Genomic DNA, 20,601 nt, shown 5'->3' with positions numbered 1-20,601 from the left:
TCAGAGAGCTCATAAGTTGTCCCGCCTACTCACTTCCTGTTCCTGCCAGGTGCGCGGCAGCCGGGTCAGGGGTCACCAGCGGAACATCTTCCCTGGCCCGGGCCGGCGCGGGAGCGCTGAGTGATGGCTTCGGAACGCCCGGAGCCGGAGGTGAGGGGCGGGCGGGCGCAGCTCTGGTCCCCGAGATCCGAGGGCCCGGCGGCCTGGTCCGGCCGTGGCCTCCTCCGGGTCTTGGGGCGACCGGGCCAGCCCCGAAAGCCTGTCAATTGAGCCTCCTTCCCGAGGTCCGCAATTTCCTCGAGGGGAAACTCGCTGCTTTGTGTTGTTTACTGAAATTTCATCCACGTCGCCGACTCTAAGGCTCTTGGGTGCTTTGACCTAATAGTAGTATTAAACCCGTTATTTTGATTTTCTGTTGCAGTTTCAGGGGGCAACAGGGCGATAGACTTACTTTGCCGATTTCTGCATTTCTTCAAACATTGGAATCCCATAAACAGCATGAAATAATTTATTTCTAGCGTTCATGCTTAGGGAAAGCAGTTTTGGTGTCGTGAAAATATTTTTGACTCGGAGTGAACCCTCGTTCCACTATTGAGCTAACTTGGGGCAAGTTTTGACATCCCAGATGTTGTTTCCTTCATAAAATACCCATCTCGTGGTGTGTTGTGAGGATCACAAGTATTAAACCAGAAAAATGCATTTGAGGTATCAATTAGGTGGTAAGGACCACGAAAGGAACGTCATATACCTTGTGTTATTCAGACTCGTGCAAGGAAGGTGGCAACACCCATTCTCGTTTACAGATAAAGGAAATTGGAAAGTGAGGGAGGTTAAGTACCTTTCTCAAGTGCCACTCAGCTGGCGGGTAGCAGAATTCTGGAGTTAGAAGCTCCGAGCATAAAATTGCTCAGATTTGGAAGGAACAACATCACTAGGGGAGGTGTCCAATATTACAAGAGAATATGAGTAGGTGGGAAGGGTGAGGGGTGTGTGTGATGACACAAATAGTAGTCATTACTAAATGATTACTGCATACCAGGCATCATCTTAAGCACTTTACCAATACCAATGAATGCTCTCAACCCTATGAAGTCGACACTATTGCCATCCCCATTTTTCAGTTGTGGAAACAGGCACAGAGAAACAAAGTTGCACAGCTAGTAAGTAGTAGAGCCAGGACTCCAAAAACAGGGGGCCTGGCTCCAGATCTTATGTTCTTTACCATAATGTTTAATAATAATAAATATTTATAAATAATAAAGTAGCCATGGGATGGTAAATCTCCAGTTCACTCGGATTTGATGTGATGAGACTCAGGATTAAGTAGGAAATTATGCCTTATTTAAAATAATCAGACATATTCACAGGAAGAGCCCATGCATCAGAAACACCAGTATTGAGAAAAACCATGAAATAATTTATAGTCTATTTTGTTATGGATTAAAACAAGGAACTAAAATGGGGAAATACAACATACTTTCTAGGCAGATAGTCTTAAACAGCATTGTCCAGTAGAAACCTAATGCAAACCATCTATGTAAATTTCCTAGTAGCCACATTTAAAAAGGTAAAAAGAAACGGAGAAAAATTAGTCATATATTTATTTAATCCTATATTTCCAAAATATTACTTTAACTTATAATAAATATTTTTAAATTATGAGATATTAACATTCTTTTTTTGTACCAAATCTTATATATATATATTTTATTGATTTTTTACAGAGAGGAAGGGAGAGGGATAGAGAGTTAGAAACATTGATGAGAGAGAAACATCGATAAGCTGCCTCCTGCACACCCCCCACTGGGGATGTGCCTGCAACCAAGGTATATGCCCTTGACTGGAATCGAACCTGGGACCCTTCAGTCCAAAGGCCAATGCTCTATCCACTGAGCCAAACCAGTTAGGGCTGTACCAAACCTTTAAAGTCTAGTGTGTATTTTACACTTCAGCACATATCATTTTATGCTAGCAACAACACTTCAAGTGCTTAGTAGCCCCATGCAGTAGCAGCTACCATATTGAACAGTGCAGATCTAAAGTAACAGAGTCAAAACACACTCCTGGGAATCTCATTCAGCCAAAGATTAAGCATTTGTTAAGTTCTCGATTTGCATTTCTGAAAATGTTATCTCAGGAAGTAAAGGGGGTAAAGAATTCTTCCACCCCTGGGCAGAAAAGTGACTGACCTTTAGGGTTGATACCACCCCTAGAGAGAACGTTTGGGCATAGTCAGATTTAAGAAATCATTCGTTCATCAAATACTTAAAATATTTTGAGTGCTGTTATGGATCCAGAATTGTACTAATTATCAGGGTGGATATGGGGCAGTGTAAGACATGTTCCTTATTTTAATGGAGTAAGCAAACATTGAATTATGATAATAAGTGCTGCAAAGGAAAAATACAGAGTGAATGAGTATTTAACAGCAGTTTTTTTGTGTGGTTGTTTTTTTTTTTGGAGGGACTGGTTCTTTATTTTAAAAAGATACTTGTTCAATTTTCAATATCAAAATGTTGCACTATTGGTTTCTCTTTCTCCCAATTGGCCCCCAAAGGGACCACACCAAAGGAGAGTACATTTAAGCCAATAAGCTTTAACAACAGTTCTTAACCTACTTTGTTAAGCAATGGTGGGAGCTGAGGTGGATCAGGAAGTTGCTTCAGAGGAATAACATTTAAGCCTTAAGAATGAGAAGACTGAAGGAATAGTGAGAATTCTGAAGTGAGAAGGAGCTTGAGCCTTTGGAGAACTGAGAGGAAGCAGCTGCTAGTGGCTACAGTGTGACAATGAGAATAGCTAACACAGGTGCTTGCTAAAGGTCATATAATACTTCTAAACCTCCCCCGCCCCCATGAAATAGGTACTTTTATTATCCCCCTTTCACAGATAAGGAAACTAAGGCACAGAGTTTACATAACTTCACCAAGACCTTCCACTGATAAGCAGCAGAACAAGCATTTGATCCTAGGGACTCTAACTCAGGGGGAGATGGGTGAGAGATGAGGCTGGAGAAGATTCAGGTTGAGGCCATACTAGAGTTTCAGGACTATGTCATGTATAGTGGTAAGGAGGCTTCTGACAGTTCAAGGGAGGGTGGTGGGGGGGGAAAGTCTACATTTTTCATGGGACTCTTAACAGAAAACAGCACAAAGCTTGGATTATATCTCACTACAAAGAGCCAGGTGCAAAAAACAAGTTAATGAGATGGGAATGTTTCCTTTATACTGATATACATGATATGCAGTACAGTATCTGATGATGTTTTATTCATCTTGTTATAAATGGTATGTAGGCCTCAATAATTGTTCCAAAGAATGATAGGCTTCCTCTATCATTGTTCTGACTCTCCTGTTTAATTACAACAATATCTTTATGAAATAGATATTCTTATCCCCACATGTTATCAATGAAGAAACTGAGGCCTGGAAAAATTATGTAACTTGTCCAAGCTCACCTAGATAGTACGTAGTAGAACCAGATTTAATTTCAGATCGATCTCTTGACTCCAAAACCCTGCTTTCTCTTTGCCAGACTCCTCTAAGTATAATGCAGTTCAGACTCAGGAGGATTAAATATTAGGGACTTGAAGCTCTTTATGAGTGTAGGCACTGTGAGAACACCACAGAATCAGGGATTCTCAAACATTAAAGTGGAAGAATCACTTGGGGAGCTTGTTAAGTGTAGATTCCTGAACCCTATCCACTCTAATTCAGTTGGTTTGGGGTGGTGCCCAGGAGTCTGCATTCTGATAAGGACCTCAGGTAATCCTGATGCAGCTGGCCCTTGGATCACACTTTGAAAAATATCATTGGAGCTGCTTAAATCTTTTTTTAAAATAAATATGCTTTTAGAGGGAGAGAAACATCATGGATAGGCTGCCTCCTGCACGCCCCCTACTGGGGATCGAGCCTGAAACCCAGGCATTTGCCCTGACTGGGAATCTAACCAGTAACCTCTTGGTTCATGGGTTGATACCGAACCACTGAGTCACATGGCCGAGCTGCTTAAATCTTTTTAAGTCCTCTGGTTCTGATAAATTACACCTTGAAAGTGAAGAAAACATAAGGATGTTTTGAAAACGTGGTTGTTGACTTTGAAGGATCACATATAAGGGGGAATGTGAGAAAAATTGTTCCTGGTTTCAAGATAGTGGATTCTGTAAGAACTGATTGATGAACTAGACTCCAGCTTGGCCTTGGACAGTCAGTCCATCATTCTAAATGACTTTAGAGACAAGGTGGAAAAATGGAAGCTGTATAGTAGTGTAATTAAGCAGCCTACTAACTAATAATCTAAAGAAAGTTTTCTAACAGCACAGTGATCATGTATACCCTCCATCTGGTTTATCCCCCTCTCCCTCCTCACTTAACAAACCCTGTTTAACCTTCAGCGTCTCTTTCTCCTAAGATCCTAGCCTGGGACAGATTACTTAGTTACATGTTATCATAGAACCACATTCTTATCCTTTGGTGAATATACTCAGTTTATAATAATACAATAATTAGAGTAGTGACTTGATTTTTTTTTTCCATTGGGTAAATTTTGTGAGAATAGAGAATGCCAGTTTTTGCTTTCCATTGTATACTTAGGACCTAGTGCTGGTATATGGCAGGCTTTTCATAAATTTGTTGGCTGATAAATGAATGCATGCTCACCTTGCCTTTGTCCTCTTTGGACTTGGATGAGGACGATGGCATCCTGATCAAATTAGCAGGGAAATTAAGCTGTAAAGCAGTGGTTCTCAACCTTCCTAATGCCGCGACCCTTTAATCCAGTTCCTCATGTTGTGGTGACCCCCAACCATAAAATTATTTTCGTTGCTACTTCATAACTGTAATTTTGCTACTGTTATGAATCGTAATGTAAATATCTGATATGCAGGATGTATTTTCATTGTTACAAATTGAACATAATTAAAGCATAGTGATTAATCACAAAAACAACATGTAATTATATATGTGTTTTCCGATGGTCTTAGGCGACCCCTGTGAAAAGGTCGTTCAACCCCCAAAGGGGTCGTGACCCACAGGTTGAGAACCTCTGCTGTAAAGAGTCTTATTAGAAGAAAAAGGAGCCCTCTCCTAGCTACACAATAGAATAATAGACTGAATTTATCGAATATAATAGGACTAATTGAATAATTGTATGTGTCCCAAAAAGCCAGCTACATGAGGACAGATTTGAACAGCAGCACAAGAGAGAAAGTCATGGAGGTTTCCTGAGTATGGTATGATAAAGCTTTTAAATATGTAAATAGAACCTAGGGGACTCTGAATGTGTGACCTCACCTGGGTATTGTGTTCCATATCGGCCCCCACATTTTAAGTTGAGAAGTAGATCAACCAGAGTTCATCCATAGGCATATGATATAAAATAAAATAATGAGGACATTTGAAGTCATGCTGTTGGAGACGTACTTAAAGAACCTGGAGATACTTATTACGGAAAAGCAAAGACTCCAGGCTGTCATCAGATGTTTGATAGACTCAGAAGCGACTGATTGTTGCCTGAGTTGTTATTATACTGATGTGTGCATTTGTGCTTTCATATACCTTTGGGGTAGCTGGTGGTATTTTATAGAGGAGGACTAAAGCTCAAGCCCATAGTCTCAGCTATCGAATCACACTTTCTTTCAAAAACAAATCTATTAGAATGCACACCAGAACCTTCTCCCCAGATTCCAAGAACAGCAAAAAAGAAGACAATACTGGAAAAGAACAGACTGGTAAAAAACTGGCTTAAAAACAAACAAACAAAAAAATACCACAGCTTTCATGAAAGCAAAGGAAAACCCCAAACAATAGATTTGCTAGTTTTTCCATAAAGTGGGTGATGAGGAAGGATGGAAACTCTTGAACAACAAAGAGCAGATGTTGATAAAAGTGGAAAAATTAAGAATAACTGGTAAATTGATTGTGAGAGCAATTTCTCTTTCATGCATTTATTCAAAAATATTTAATTAAATACTTAGTGTGCTTTGGCACTGTGCTAGTTTCTAAGGACACAGCAAAGAACAATATATAGACAAAGCCCTACTTCCCTGGAGCTTCTAGACCTGTAGGAGAAACAAACATTAAAAAGTACATAAAGCCCTGGCCAGTTTGGCTCAGTAGGTTGAGTGTCCTCCCATGTACCCAGAGGTTGTCTGTTCCACTCCTGGTCAGGACACATGCCCGGGTTGCTAGGTCGATCTCCAATAGGGGGTGTGTAGAAGGCAGCCAAAGGATGTTTTCTTCTCTTTCCCTCTCCCTCTCTCTAAAAAAATCAATTAAAAAATATTTTTAAAAGTGCATAAATAGCTTGCTTAGCACCTTTCCCTTCCCCCACTACCCTCCAGGCATGTTACCTTTGCCCTTCTCTCTCCTAGGCTCCAACGGCCCTTCTTTTGCTTCTGCAACTTGTTTCCTGAGCCTACGCAGCCCAGCTGGCTCACCTCTACTACCTCTGTGACTTTATAAATAAACTTTCTCTTATAACTTGAATAAATAAATAAATAAAATAAAAAGTACATAAATTCTTTTATTGTAAACTGTGGTGGGTGCTATGAAGAATTATAGACTGCTTTGTGAATACCCAACAGAGATACCTAACAGTGCAGGAAATCATTGCCAAGATTTTAGTTCTAGAAGATAGAGTGACCAAATGTCCCGACTGTCCTTATAGTGTTGACCCTTGGACATGTGCTCTAACTACCAAAGAAGAACAAAAGGAAAATAGTATGGAGGCTAGTGTTAAGATTTTCTCACCCTGAGAACAATTGTACTGATTATGATTAGTTCTAAATGTTAAGTTTACTTTGCTGAGAACATAGCGTGAATTCACTTACTTAGCAAAATTGTTTTGAGCATCTTATATGCCAGGCACTGCACTAGGCCCTGGAGATAGGGTGATAAACATGAAGGACTGCTAAATTGGATATTCTTCCTATTGTGTGTGTGTTTTTAATTTATTTCTCTATTTAAGGGGGAGAGAGACACACATAGATTTGTTGCTCCACCCATCCATGCATTCATTTGTTGATTCTTGTATGTGCCCCTACCAGGGATCAAACCTGCAACCTTGGTGCTTCAAGACAATGCTCCAACCAACTAAGCTACTCAGCCAGGGTGGGACATTCTTCCTGTTCTGATAATACTCTGAGCCCCAGCCTGTCCTTTTTCAGATAAGAAGCTTGGCATGGATCCAGCATAGTCAACTCAAACACAAGCATGGTTACTAATATCACACCCACACCAGCTCAGTCAATCCTGAGGGAAAGGTTGCCCTGTTCATGAGAGCATCCCACTCTGAGACCGTGGATCAGAGAAAGAGAGGGCAAGTAATTGCTGCAGGTTCTTTCGTTGCCAGTAGACTCCTTTTCTGACGTTAGGGGCTTGGCAATAAGACTAATTTGATGGGACTTTTTTAGGAGGTTGTGGTTAGAAAGTGGTGGTAAATATATTAATTTTTCCTAGCTAACTTGGAAATCTTTCTGCCACTTACTGGTTTCTGATGCTACCTTAGTCAACCCTGACACCTTCCTTTTTATCACTTTCTTTCTCACTTCCAATTAATCGCCAGTTCTTGTCTGTCTTATTCTAAAAATATCTTAAAGTACAACTAAGCTCACTTGTCTCAAAGGTTAGTTGAAGCTGACTTTTGTTTGTTTTTTCATAGCAAGACTTTCTCAATGGAAGGCAGTGGTGATTTCACGCGGTAGCACAACTCCTTGTCTTCCCGAACATAGAATGGCTACTTTGAGTAGCTCTGGTCTAGATTACTATCATTTCCCATGGTCATTAAGGAAACTTTCTGAATCACATGGTATCCAGAGGGAAATTTTTTTTTTTTTGGTAATTGTAGGAATGTTATAATTATAGATGCAGATTACAAAAAAGAGAAGGAATCTTGTACAATAGGAGAACAAACCATCCTCAGCCAAGTATTCCTGGTTATATTAAAGAATGTCTGTAACTTTTAAAACCAAAGAGGGGTGGGGGGAAGGGAGGGTGGAGAAGGAAGTATAGAAGTTTGTGTAGATGGGTTCACCCTTGTGCCACAGGGAAGCTTGGCAGTGCCTCAGTATGAGGTTGCCGCAGGACATTTCCAGGGAGTGATCCAGATTGGATTTCAGGCCTTAGAGCAGTGATTCCCAAAGTGGGCGCTACCGCCCCCTGGTAGGCGCTACAGCGATCCAGGGGGGCGGTGATGGCCACAGGTGCATTTGGGGGCGATGAGTAACTGCTATTAAAATTTTAAAAAAATTAATTTCCAGGGGCTGAGTAATATTTTTTCTGGAAAGGGGGCGGTAGGCCAAATAAGTTTGGGAACCACTGCCTTAGAGGAAGGTCAGAAAGCCTAGGGTGGGAGTGGAGGGAACTTTCTGCTGCAGTTCTGGCTTGGTGGGTGTTCCCTTTCTGGCCAGTGTCCCCTCCCCTCTCTAGTTGAGGCCACTGATCTGTGGGAAGGTGCTGGGAGAAGCCCCACTTCCTGGGACCAAGCCCAGGCCCCAGCGCAGTGAGTCAGCCACTCAGCCTTGCTCTGACCATGACACAGTGCGGTGCTTCTTTCTCCAAGATCCAGAGGAATTTGTTTTATTAAATCTTCACCCAAGGATATTTTTCCCATTGATTTTTTTAGAGAGAGTGCAAAGGAGGGAAGGAGGGAGAGAGGGAGGGAAGGTAGATGGGTAGGAAGGGAAAGACAGAGAGAAACATCATTGTGGAAGAGATACCTTGATCAGTTGCCTCCTGCACTCGCCCTGGGGATCAAACCTGCAACCCAGGTATGTGACCTGGAATCGAACCCGTGACCCTTCAGTGCTCAGGCCAATGTTCAGTCCTCAGGCCAAGGTTAAATCCTCTGGCCAGGGTAGAAGGAATTTTTAAAATGTAGATATGTTTCTGTCCTGTTGGAAGAAAAGAGTTGGATAGCTTGGCCTAATTTGGGGCAAAAGCCAGAGTCCTAGCCAGGGTCTACCTCAGCCTAGAGTAGAGAAGCAGTATAATAGAGAGTAGAATTTCCCAGACCTGTGATCCTAGATGGTGTAGAGACAATACAAAATAATGCTGAATCACATAAAATCACTGTGTAAATTAGCATTCGTCTTTCTGATTATGTCAGAGTATCCTTTCTGCTTGTAAACTCCCATTTCCTTCTTATAACCACTTTAGATCTTTTCTGCTCATAAGTCTCTACTTTAATCCATTTATCACTCTCAATAGAAGGGCTTTGCAGCTCATCAGGCCTGGGTTTGACTTCTGACCCTGTACCTATTAATCATGTTAAGCCACTTTTTTTGATCGCCGTTTTCTTCTGTTAAATGTTTTGTGTGAAGACTGAATGAGATTATCTATGTAAATATCCTAGTGTTGTGCATCTAGTAATAACTGCAATAGTTAAATTTTTTAAAAATATATTTTTATTGATTTCAGAGAGAAAGGAGAGGGAGAGAGAGAGAGAGAAACATCAATGATGAGAGAGAATCATTGACCGGCTGCCTCCTGCACGCCCCACACTGGGGATCTCGAGCCCGAAACTTGGACATGTGCCCTGACCAGGGAAATTGAATCGTGACCTTCTGGTTCATAGTTCGACGCTCAACCACTGAGCCATACGGGCCGGGCGCAATAGTTAAATTTTATTCTTGCTAAGTGCTAGGCACTGTGTTGAGTATTTCATATTCATGATTTCACTTAATCTGCATAATAGAATTATTAGATTAGTATTAGGATTATCTCCATTTTACAAATGAGGCCACTGAAGTTTAAAGAGGTTAACTAATAAGTGGAAAATTGGGATTCAATCCTAAGCTGTCTAAATCTGAAATTCTTGCACTTAACCTCTATAGTTTTATTATTGAATATATTTTAGGTCCTCAATATGAGTTTCTCTCTTCTTTTTGCCTTCTACTTTCATCTCTGCCATTTCCCAGTGTCTGTTTCTATAGCTTTTGATGCTTGCCCTCTGTCTTAGAGAAGACTTTCTTCATCTTTAGTCATTGCACCTCTACTCTCCATACTCTTCTCTGACTTTAGGCACCCTCTATTATTGCTTCTCCAGAACTATTTTGATCTATACTCCATTCATATTTCCCAATTTTAGAGGGACAAAAACCACTTCCTTTCAACACCACATTTCTCAACAGGCAGTCATTGGCTTCTTTCTGTTCATTTCTCTACCACCCTCTTCAATCCTCACAGCCTGGCATTTTCCCCTTCTCTAGTCAGGGACACAGGAAGAGAAATTTGCAATTTGTCTAGAACAGGAGAGTAATCTTTTCATCTGAGGCAGGAGTAAGGGAGTAAAGCAAGCATGTCAAACTCAAAGGCTAACATGGGCCAAATAAACAAGGTTTAAGTTTATGTGGGCTGCAAAAAAACAAAAGCTTCAATTTTCATAGAAATGGAGGTTTATTTCGATAGAATCATGCTGAATACAAAGGCCTGAAATAAATGAGTAATTGTTAACATAAAATAATAGAACATTTTAATAAATATTAATATTTTTTCTTGAACATTAACTTACCAGACACTGAATAACTACACAGACTAATAAGTGTAACGCAAATAAACCTATTTTTCTTTTCTCCAAAAGTGAAATATTTCCTGTTGCGCACACCAAACAAGTCAGTCTAAGACTAATGACATGGCAATTGGCTGCTAAAATATTCGCTGCTAGTATTAGTGGAGAGAAATGGTGCACCTGCACATAAGGCGAGTAAGAGAAATGAATGCAACACTATTATAGTAATCCGTCATTAGCGTTGTAGTTCATTATTAATAATTATGTATAACAGGATATTGTAAAACTTAAGTTACGAAATTTTTATTAACACATTTCTTACATACCGTCATATTGGCTGGGCTGCATGCGGTCTGTGGGCTGAGAGTTTTTCATGCTTGGAGTAAAAGGAATGTTACATACCTGTAAGGATTAGTCAGGGAGAAATGTTTGGGGATTGACCCTATTTTCTCTGTGACACCGTAGGCACATTTATCTGTCAGGACTATGGGGGTGAGGGATTGGAAAACCCTCTAAGTGCTGACCAGGGAGAAGGAAAAGGATTGGTAAAGGCCTGCCAGAGGTGGCAACTTTCTTTCTGTCAAAGGGCAGGTGGTGTGGTACATGTATGGATCAGGGAGAATGTCAACTACAGCCTGAGTCAACACTTGGCAGGGCTTATGTAGTAAGGACAAGGACATGGGCAAGGGAACTGATGCTTGTCAGGACATTGAACCAACTGTCCATAAGGCAATGGAGGGAAGGAACTAGAGTGTTAATAACTGGCAGGTGTGGGGGTAGGAGAACGTGACCCACAGAGGTTTGATTTTGAGGTATTCGATAGGCTTACCATTTACCCAGTGATGATTTCATTAGTTCAGGGATGGGAAACCTTTTTTTCTGCCCAGGGCCATTTGGATATTTATAACATCATTCACAGGCCATACAAAATTATCAACTTAAAAATTAGCCTGCTTGGACGTTGAAAAAAGAGATAGAGGAAGACATAAAGAGATGGAAGAACATACCATGTTCTTGGATTGGTAGAATCAACATCATTAAAATGTCCATACTACCCAAAGCAATCTATAAATTCAACGCACTTCCCATTAAAATACCAATGGCCTACTTCAAAGATCTAGAACGAACTCTCCAGAAATTCATCTGGAATAAAAAAAGACCCCGAATAGCTACAGCGATCCTGAGAAAGAACAAAGTAGGTGGGATCTCAATGCCAGATATCAAGCTGTATTACAAAGCCACTGTCCTCAAAACTGCCTGGTACTGGCACAAGAACAGACATATAGATCAGTGGAATAGAATAGAGAGTCCAGAAATTAGCCCGAACCAATATGCTCAATTAATATTTGACAAAGGAGGCAAGAACATACAATGGAGCCAAGATAGTCTCTTCAATAAATGGTGTTGGGAAAATTGGACAGATATATGCAAGAAAATGAAACTAGACCACCAACTTACACCATACACAAGAATAAACTCAAAATGGATAAAGGACTTAAATGTACGACAGGAAACCATAAAAATTCTAGAAGAATCCAAAGGCAACAAAATCTCAGACATATGCCAAAGCAATTTCTTCAATGATACAGCTCCTAGGGCAGTTGAAACTAAAGAGAAAATGAACAAATGGGACTACATCAAAATAAAAAGCTTCTGCACAGCAAAAGAAACCATCAACAAAACAACAAGAAAACCCACTGCGTGGGAAAACATATTTGCCAGCGTCATATCTGATAAGGGCCTAATCTCCAAAATTTATAGGGAACTCATACAACTTAACAAAAAGAAGATAAACAATCCAATCAAAAAATGGGCAAAGGATCTAAATAGACACCTTTCAAAAGAGGACATCCAGAAAGCCAAGAGACATATGAAAACATGCTCAACATCACTAATCATCCGAGAGATGCAAATCAAAACAACAATGAGGTACCATCTCACACCTGTCAGAATGGCTATCATCAACAAATCAACAAAAGACAAGTGCTGGAGAGGATGCGGAGAAAAAGGAACACTTGTGCACTGCTGGTGGGAATGCAGACTGGTGCAACCACTATGGAAGACAGTATGGAGTTCCCTCAAAAAACTAAAAATGGAACTCCCATTTGACCCTGTGATCCCACTTCTAGGAATATATCCCAAGAAACCAGAAACACCAATCAGAAAGGATATATGCACCCATATGTTCATAGCAGCACAATTCACCATAGCTAAGATCTGGAAACAGCCTAAGTGCCCATCAGTAGATGAATGGATTAGAAAACTGTGGTACATCTACACGATGGAATACTATGCTGCTATAAAAAAGAAGGAACTCTTACCATTTGCAACAGCATGGATGGAACTGGAGAGCATTATGCTAAGTGAAAGAAGCCAGTCAATGAAGGAAAAATACCACATGATCTCACTCATTCATGGATAATAAAGACCATTACAAACTTTTGAACAATAATAGATACAGAGGCAGAGCTGCCTCAAACTGATTGTCAAACTGCAGTGGGAAGGCCAGAGAGGGTTGGGGGGCAGAAGGGAGGGGAGTAAGAGATCAACCGAAGGACTTGTATGCATGCATATAAGCATAACTAATGGACATAAGACACTGGGGGGTAAGGGAGGGCAGGGGATTGTCAAGGGCGGGGGGGGGGAGGACACATATGTAATACCGTTTGTAATACTTATTATAATATATTTTTAAAAAAAGAATAAAACAAACAAACAAACAAAAAACAAACAAACAAACAAACAAAAATTAGCCTGCTTGCCCTAGCCGGTTTGCTCAGTGGATAGAGCGTCGGCCTGTGAACTGAAAGGTCCGAGGTTCGATTCTGGTCAAGGGTACATCCCCGGGTTGTGGGCTCGATCCCCAGTGGGGGACTTGCAGGAGGCAGCCGATCAATGATCTCTCCTATCATGGATGTTTCTGTCTCTCTCTCCCTCTTCCTTCCTCTCTGAAATCAATTAAAATATATTTTTTTAAAAATTAGCCTGCTATATTTGGTCAAACATTTAATTAACTCATCCCTAATGCATTGGCAGGGCCAGACCAAATGATTTTTAGGGCCTTATACGGCCTGAGGGCTAGACGTTCCCCATCCCTATTTTAGTTTCTGCTGTCATTGGGGTTATTAGGAAGAACTATCTGGCATTATTGAGCATCTGTTCTGTTTTAAGCAGTTTGCCAAGCACAGGGACACCAAGCTCGAACAAGATACAATCCCTGCTTTCAAGGAGCTTATAGTTTATAGGAGAAACTCACATGAACATTTGATAATGTTTAAAGGTCACTTCATCTATATAGAGATCTGCAGGGGGAATGGGAGCAGAGAGCTGAGGATTGAATCCTTGGGTACACCTTGCATGGAGGTGGGAGTAAACTTTTCACCTCTGCTGCCTTGCCTCTCACTTATGCATTGTGAGATCCTCGGACAAATTACTTGCACAGTGCCCTAGCCGGTTTGGCTCGGTGGATAGAGTGTCAGCCTGTGGACTCAAGGGTCCCAGTTTCGATAACAGTCAAGGGCATGTACCTTGGTTGCGGGCACATCCCCAGTAGGGAGCATGCAGGAGGCAGCTGATCGATGTTTCTCTCTCATCGATGTTTCTAACTCTCTATCCCTCTCCTTTCCTCTCTGTAAAAATTCAATAAAATATATTTTTTAAAAATTACTTGCATAGTGACCTGTATATAGGAGGAATACAGTGAATTTTTATAAATTTATTAATGTCTCTTTGTCCCCAGGTGGAAGAAGCTGGGCAGGTGTTTCTGTTGATGAAAAAGGATTATCGAATCTCCCGAAATGTTCGCCTGGCTTGGTTCCTCAATCACCTGCATCAAACTGTGCAGGCCACACCCCAGGAAATGTTGGTGAGGCCCAGAGACATACAGGATTTGAGGGGCTGGCTCAGAAAATCTGTTTTTTTTAAGAGGGTACTGGAAAGAGGCAGGAGGGGAGACTAACTCTGGGAGGGGCAAGTGACTTTGCCCACAAGATGATTCTTCAGGGAAAATTTTGTTCCATAATTTTCCAGATAGGAAAAGTATGTGTTGGGTTGTGGGCGGTAGAGCCAATGTTGTGTCATTTTGGCTCTGGAAATTCAGGCCCTGGGAAAAAAGGTGTGCCTCTTTCCTGACACTTTTCTTTCCTCTTCATCCTAATGGTCAGCTTCAGTCTGAGCAGGAGTTGGAAGTCCTCAGTGTCTTGCCCCCTGGGTGGCAGCCAGATGAACCAGTGGTCCCAAGGCCATTCCTCCTCGTACCTTCCACGCAGGTCACCTTCTTGGCTTGGCAGTATCGATTTGTCATTGAGCTGGACCTTAGCCCATCTACTGGCATTGTGGTAAGGAGCTGGGGAGATAGTGGGAGAAAGGATGGGGTGGGGGTGAGGAGGAGAGGGAAAGGCTTGGGAGAAATGAACAGTGGTCTCAGCCTACCACTGTGGAAGGAGACCGGCTAGGCTGTAAGGGAACGGTGGGTAAAGACAGATCCCATTCCAGTGGTGGCACTGTGTTTGGGGGTGCGATCAACCTGAAGATAAGAGGCCCACTGACCCATGAAAGCTGCTTGTCTCTGCCCTCTGTCCAGGGCTGCCTTTGCTCCCCCTTGAGAGATCTTTGTGTGCATTGCCCTCAGGATGATTCCACGGGGGAGATCTTGTTTGATGAAGTTTTCCACGCCCTCTCCCGCTGCCTCCGAGGGCTGCTTCGGCCCTTCCGAGTGCCTGGATCTTGCATCGACTTCCAGCCTGAGATCTACGTAACTATCCAGGCCTACTCCTCAATTATTGGCCTACAGTCCCACCAGGTATTGCATCCTTTCTCCAAGTTTGTACCCTCAGACCTCATTTCTGGTCGTCCTGTGACCAAGTCCTTATCCTGAGTCTACTACCTGTGCCCAAGTCCCCAGCTCTGCTAGCTTCTTAAACCTGTTTCTTAGTCATCTCTATGACTCTCTCTCCTCTTGGGAAGAATCTGTTTCTCTGGTCTTAAAGAGCCTTCCCATGCCCAGCCGGGTATAGCTCAGCGGTAGAGCGTCGACCTAGGAGCCAGGAGGTCACCGGTTCGATTCCCAGTTAGGGCATATGCCCAGGTTGCGGGCTCAATCCCCAATGGGGGGTGTGCGGGTAGCAGCCGATCAGTGATTCTCTCTCATCATTGGTGTTTCTATCTCTTTCTCCCTATCCCTTCCTCTCTGAAATCAATAAAAATATATTAAATTTTAAAAAAGAGCCTTCCCATTAGCTTTAGGTCAGTTGGCATTGATTGGACAAATTTCTCTCTCACTCCTGTAAGTCTCTGGTCTGGCCACTGGAGTCTGTTTTTTCTGTGTGTCCTGACTCCTGGCACTAACCTTTGAAGATGGTCTTCAGAAATAGTTTTATGATTTTGAAATACAACCAATACTCAGAAACGTAATTTCTTCCAAGGACAGAAGCGAGTCATTTTCTCAGAGCCCTGTAAAGGGTTGGGTGTAATGCTGACCAGATAATTACAGGGCTTATCCAACACCCAAGCAGGCTATCACAAGACACTCCTTTTGGAGAATGGTCAAGTCTGTTACTGGAATATCTGTTTCTGGCTTAGATAAGCATGACCCAGTTTCCCCTCATCTGCTCTTAACTACCCTCTCAACTCACTGGTAGGGGCTTACCCTGAAACTGTGCCTGATGGCTACATCATCACCTTAGCTGGTTTTGAAAGACAGGGATGCAAGGAACAGCATCTGAGGGTCTTGAAATACGCAAAGCTTGCCTTAGCTGGTTTGCTCAGTGGATAGAGTGTCAGCCTAGGACTGAAGGGTCCCGGGTTCAATTCTGGTCAGGGCACATGCCCAGGTTGCAGGCTCAGTCCCCAGTCGGAGGTGTGCAGGAGGCAGCCAATCAATGATTCTCTCTCATCATTGATGTTTCTCTCTCTCTCCCTCTCCCTTCCTCTCTGAAGTCAATCAAAATATATTTTTTAAAAAAAGAAATATTCAAGGCGGTTGGTACACACCTGAATCCCAGCTCTCTGCCCTGGATTAAAGTGCTCTTCTAGTGCAGCTGTTCGGACTATTGGTTGTGGGCTCCATTCCCAGAGGCCAGATTTGGTAGGTGTTGAAAGCCAAGGCAGGAAAAGCATAGGTATTAGGTAATCACTCAAATGTTGGTTGGGTTTGGCAAACACTGAAGCCTGTTCTATTCCAGGTCTGGATTGGGTCCTGAATACATAGATGAATCAGACACTGTCCTTATCCTGATGGGAGGAGATAGGGTTAGGGTTTAATGGAGGATACTGTTATTGAAGGAAATAATTTCAGTTGAATGTGTAAGGGCACTAATAAGTTATGATTCGGGGGCAATGAGATCAAGGTAGGGGAGCGTCCAACAAAGCCTGGATGTCCCTGCAGGAGTTGGAAGTCCTCATCTTGGGACAAAGACGCATTTGAACTGTGTCATGAAGGAAGGATTGAAATTAACCATTCAAGGACAGGGAAACAGGCTTTCCAGACAGAGTGACCTGTGGAGCAAAGATATAGCTAGGAAACTGCTCTCATTACATGTTACTTAGTTTGACACAGTAAAGTTTGAATGTGGAGGTGAGGAGTTAAGGAGGAGACTGGTGAGATAAGGGCAGGATTATGAAAACCTTTGAATGTCATAGCTAAGAACTAGCACTTATTCTCTTGGGGACTTTAGTGTGGTGGGTGGTGGTGAAGGGCGCTGGGTCTTGAATCGCATTGCCTGTATTTGCTTCCTGACTGTGCCACGTATTGGCTGTGTGCCCTTAGGCAAGTTACTTAACCTCTTTATGAGTGTATCTTTTCTCCAAAATGGGGAGAAAAGAGCCTGGAAGGAAGCACAAGAACACAGATAAAAACATCTAGCAAAATTTGAGGTGTATTAATATTATGTGGTGATTAACTTAATACATGTCAAGCAGTGCCTGCCACATAGAAAACATGCAAATCAAAACTATTAGCCATAGGTAGTAGGGAGCCTTAGAAGGTTTTAAATGAATGGTAACAAAATCAGATTTGTGCTCTAGGAAGATCACACTTGTTTGTGGTCAATGAGGAAGATGGATTAGGGGACAAATTCTGGATTGGGGAGAACAGAAGATTATTATAGCATGGGAGAGGAGATGAGGCCTGAACAAGGACAGCAGCTGTGGAGAGGAGAGGTCATATTTGAGCCCCAAGGGTCCCTTGGCCCTGAGCCAGCTTCCTTGCCATCTCTACAGCTCTCTCAAGATTTATCTGATATTCTTTAAAAAAAAAATTAAATCACTTTACAATACATGTCCTTTGAAGGAGAATTGAAAAATAATAGAATTAAAAGAAAAACAAAACTCACCCATAATATACCACTCAAAAATAACTACTATTAACATTTTATGGAATTTCCTTCTTGTCTTTATGTGTTTACCCTTCCTCACCACCAACCCTCATCCAAATAGAGGAGAAACATCAGGCTCATTCCAGACACACAATTTTACATCCTGTTTTTTTTAAGTATAATATCGGTGTTTTTCTTGCTTTTTTTTTTTTTTAAAGATTTTTTATTGATTTCAGAGAGGAAGGGAAAGAGAGAGATAGAAACATCAATGATGAGAGAGTATCATTGATCAGCTGCCTCCTGCACACCCCCTACTGGGGATCGCGCCCGCAACCCGGGCATGTGCCCTTGACCAGAATTGAACCTGAGACCCTTCAATCCTCAGGCCGGTGCTCTATCCACTGAGCCAAACCAGCGAGGGCGGGTGTTTTCCCACATTACTAAATATTCTTTAGAAACATGACTTTTAATGGCTGCTTGACTTTATCATATTTTATCATTATGTATTTAGCCAAACCTTTATTGTTGGACCCTTAGGTCGACCCAATTTTCACTCTTCTAAACAGTTCAGCTGTGAGCATCTTTCTCATCTTTTTATATCCCCCTGATTCTATTTTGCTTCTCACAGTCTGGCGCGTAGAGTGGTATAGAGTGCCCCTCTCCCCTCTTTGGGCTGTGCTCACACACTTCCCAGTTCTGAATAGGGAATGAAGAGGGAGTTGTTGCACAGGAGAGCAGGGTTGGGGTATGTGAGACAGGTTGAAGGAGTCTGATAGGGAGAGAAAAAGGAGAGATCCCAGGGCCACCAGGGGTCAACAGCCCTATGTAACATTTTTAGGATGGGGGCTTTTTTTTCTTTTTCTTTTTTCAAATTATAAGAGAAAGTTTATTTAGAAAGTTACAGAGGTGGTAGAAATGACCCAGTTGGGCTGTGTAGGCTCAGGAAACAAGTTACAGAAGCAAAAGAAGGGCCCTTTGGAGCTTAGGAGAGAGAAAGGGGGGAATATAAGGGGTATGAGAAAAGCAGGGAGAGCCCTGGATGGGAGCACTTATTTATGTTGGAAGTAGAAGAAAAGAAACCCCATCGAGAGAAAATGAAGGTATTAGAAGGAGGACCCAAGATTAGATGGAGAGATTAGCTTTAGGGGAAAAGAGGAGGAGAAGAAATCTTTCCTTCAGAGCCTGGAAGGAAGCACAAGAACACAGATATAAACATCTAGCAAAATTTGAGGTGTTTTCTGTGGGTTGGAGAGTAGTATACCTTCATGGTTAGGGTAAGCTGGGAATTCCTATTGAGGGGGGAAGTTATTGAGAGTAAAGGGAAGGAAGGAGCATTCATTGGGGGAATAAGAAGATTTTTAACTTAAAAAAGAGAAAATTTCCAGACAGCCTCTGTGTGCAGTGCTTAGGAATCAACAAGAATAAAAAATATATGAGGTAGAATGAAAAAGGCGTTGCTAAGCTGAGGTGGGGCAGTTAATGGACAAAGATGGAAGGAGTTGGAAGATCTTTTGTCGCCCCCATGCGGGGATATGGGGAAACTCAGTGTGGAGGACCTAAAGCGGAGGAAGGTTGTGAACCCAGATTAAGGTGACATGACCTGGGGGCAGTGAGCAGGAATACCTGGGCTGAGGAGTGATGGAGTAGACGATCTGGTGAGGGAGGAACTGGCTGTGGAATTAGCTTGCTTGGATGGGAAGTCAGGGTTGCCTAGAGGGAAAATAAATAGGTCAGGAGGGGTACTGCCCAGTATCCCCTGACCTTCATGTCTTGGTCTTTCCCTCGTGCTTCTCAGGTACTGATCCAGGGCTGCCTTTTGGACCCTTCCCAGCGGGAAGTGTTCCTGCAGCAGGTATATGCACAGCTCTGTCTCTTTGAGGATAAGGTGGCCACCATGCTGCAGCAGCAGTATGACCCCCAGAGCCAGGTATGTGGGAGACGAAGTATGTGGGAGTAGAAAGAGCAGCTGTTAAGGAACAGAGGGGAGAGAGGAGGGGTAAGCCTAATACAGAGGGGAAAGAGAGTAGAAAAAAAGAGCCAGAGGCAGAGTGAGCCAGGATTAGAAGTGCTAGTGAGTACCCATGACAGGTTCCCTATTGGGAGGAGGGCTCGGATACTCTTTCCAGGACACAAATTCTTGCTGGAAGAAAATGTGAAGGCTCTTTGCTATGTTTTTTTTAGTCCTGGATCTTCTCCCTTGATGGATCTGAGAAGGTGATCATGGATAGCTTTGACTTCTAGTTAGTACTTTATACAGTCAAGGACAAAGCTGTTTGGGCTCACTAGAATGCATTTTCATTCCATCCAATGTCCTAGAAGTAGCCAGACAGTTGGCAGTTCTGTGTGTCTGACATGGTGTCATTGATGTATAAAATATTTCATAATGACAGTAGAAAAATATGGAAAGAGGGTCGTATCGGCAAAAGGTGGGGAAGCCCTGCTCCAGTACAATCTAGTGCTACATTTGGTGCTAGACTCCCTGTCCATCTGAGGGTCAGTATCTGAACACAACTCGGGGAGGAAGCACTGTCAGGGTTTGGCTGCATAGTTGGGGGTTTGGGGTCTTCATACGATTGGGCCTGTATTGGCTTGGGCAGTGCTGCTGTAAATTCGGGCTTTGCTATGGATGTGGCAATGCTTTCTGTCCCATTCTGTCTTTTCTGTTACTTGGACCAGGCAGAGGACCAGTCCCCAGACTCAGGGGAGCTCCCTGGCCGGAAGATGGGAGTCTCCATGGTGACAAAAGACCTTGGACTGGTCAGTATGATTCGTCAGGGCATCT

At 42.5% G+C, this 20,601-nt stretch overlaps 1 protein-coding gene across 1 annotated transcript in view; it reads left to right on the top strand.

Moving 5' to 3' along the window:
- Positions 1-40: 40 nt before the first annotated feature.
- Positions 41-20,601, top strand: part of SZT2 (SZT2, KICSTOR complex subunit) — a 53,541-nt gene continuing 32,980 nt past the window's right edge. Inside the window, 6 exon segments of the mRNA XM_023752811.1 lie at positions 41-150; positions 14,246-14,371; positions 14,670-14,843; positions 15,137-15,307; positions 19,615-19,746; positions 20,496-20,595. Coding sequence (XP_023608579.1) covers positions 124-150; positions 14,246-14,371; positions 14,670-14,843; positions 15,137-15,307; positions 19,615-19,746; positions 20,496-20,595 — 730 coding nt within the window. The 5' untranslated portion in view covers positions 41-123.

The sequence above is a fragment of the Myotis lucifugus genome, unplaced genomic scaffold, assembly GCF_000147115.1.
Source record: "Myotis lucifugus unplaced genomic scaffold, Myoluc2.0 scaffold_37, whole genome shotgun sequence".
Lineage (NCBI taxonomy): Eukaryota > Metazoa > Chordata > Mammalia > Chiroptera > Vespertilionidae > Myotis > Myotis lucifugus.
The sequence above is the reverse complement of the archived record's forward strand: the minus strand, read 5'-3'. Positions and strand labels throughout refer to the sequence as shown.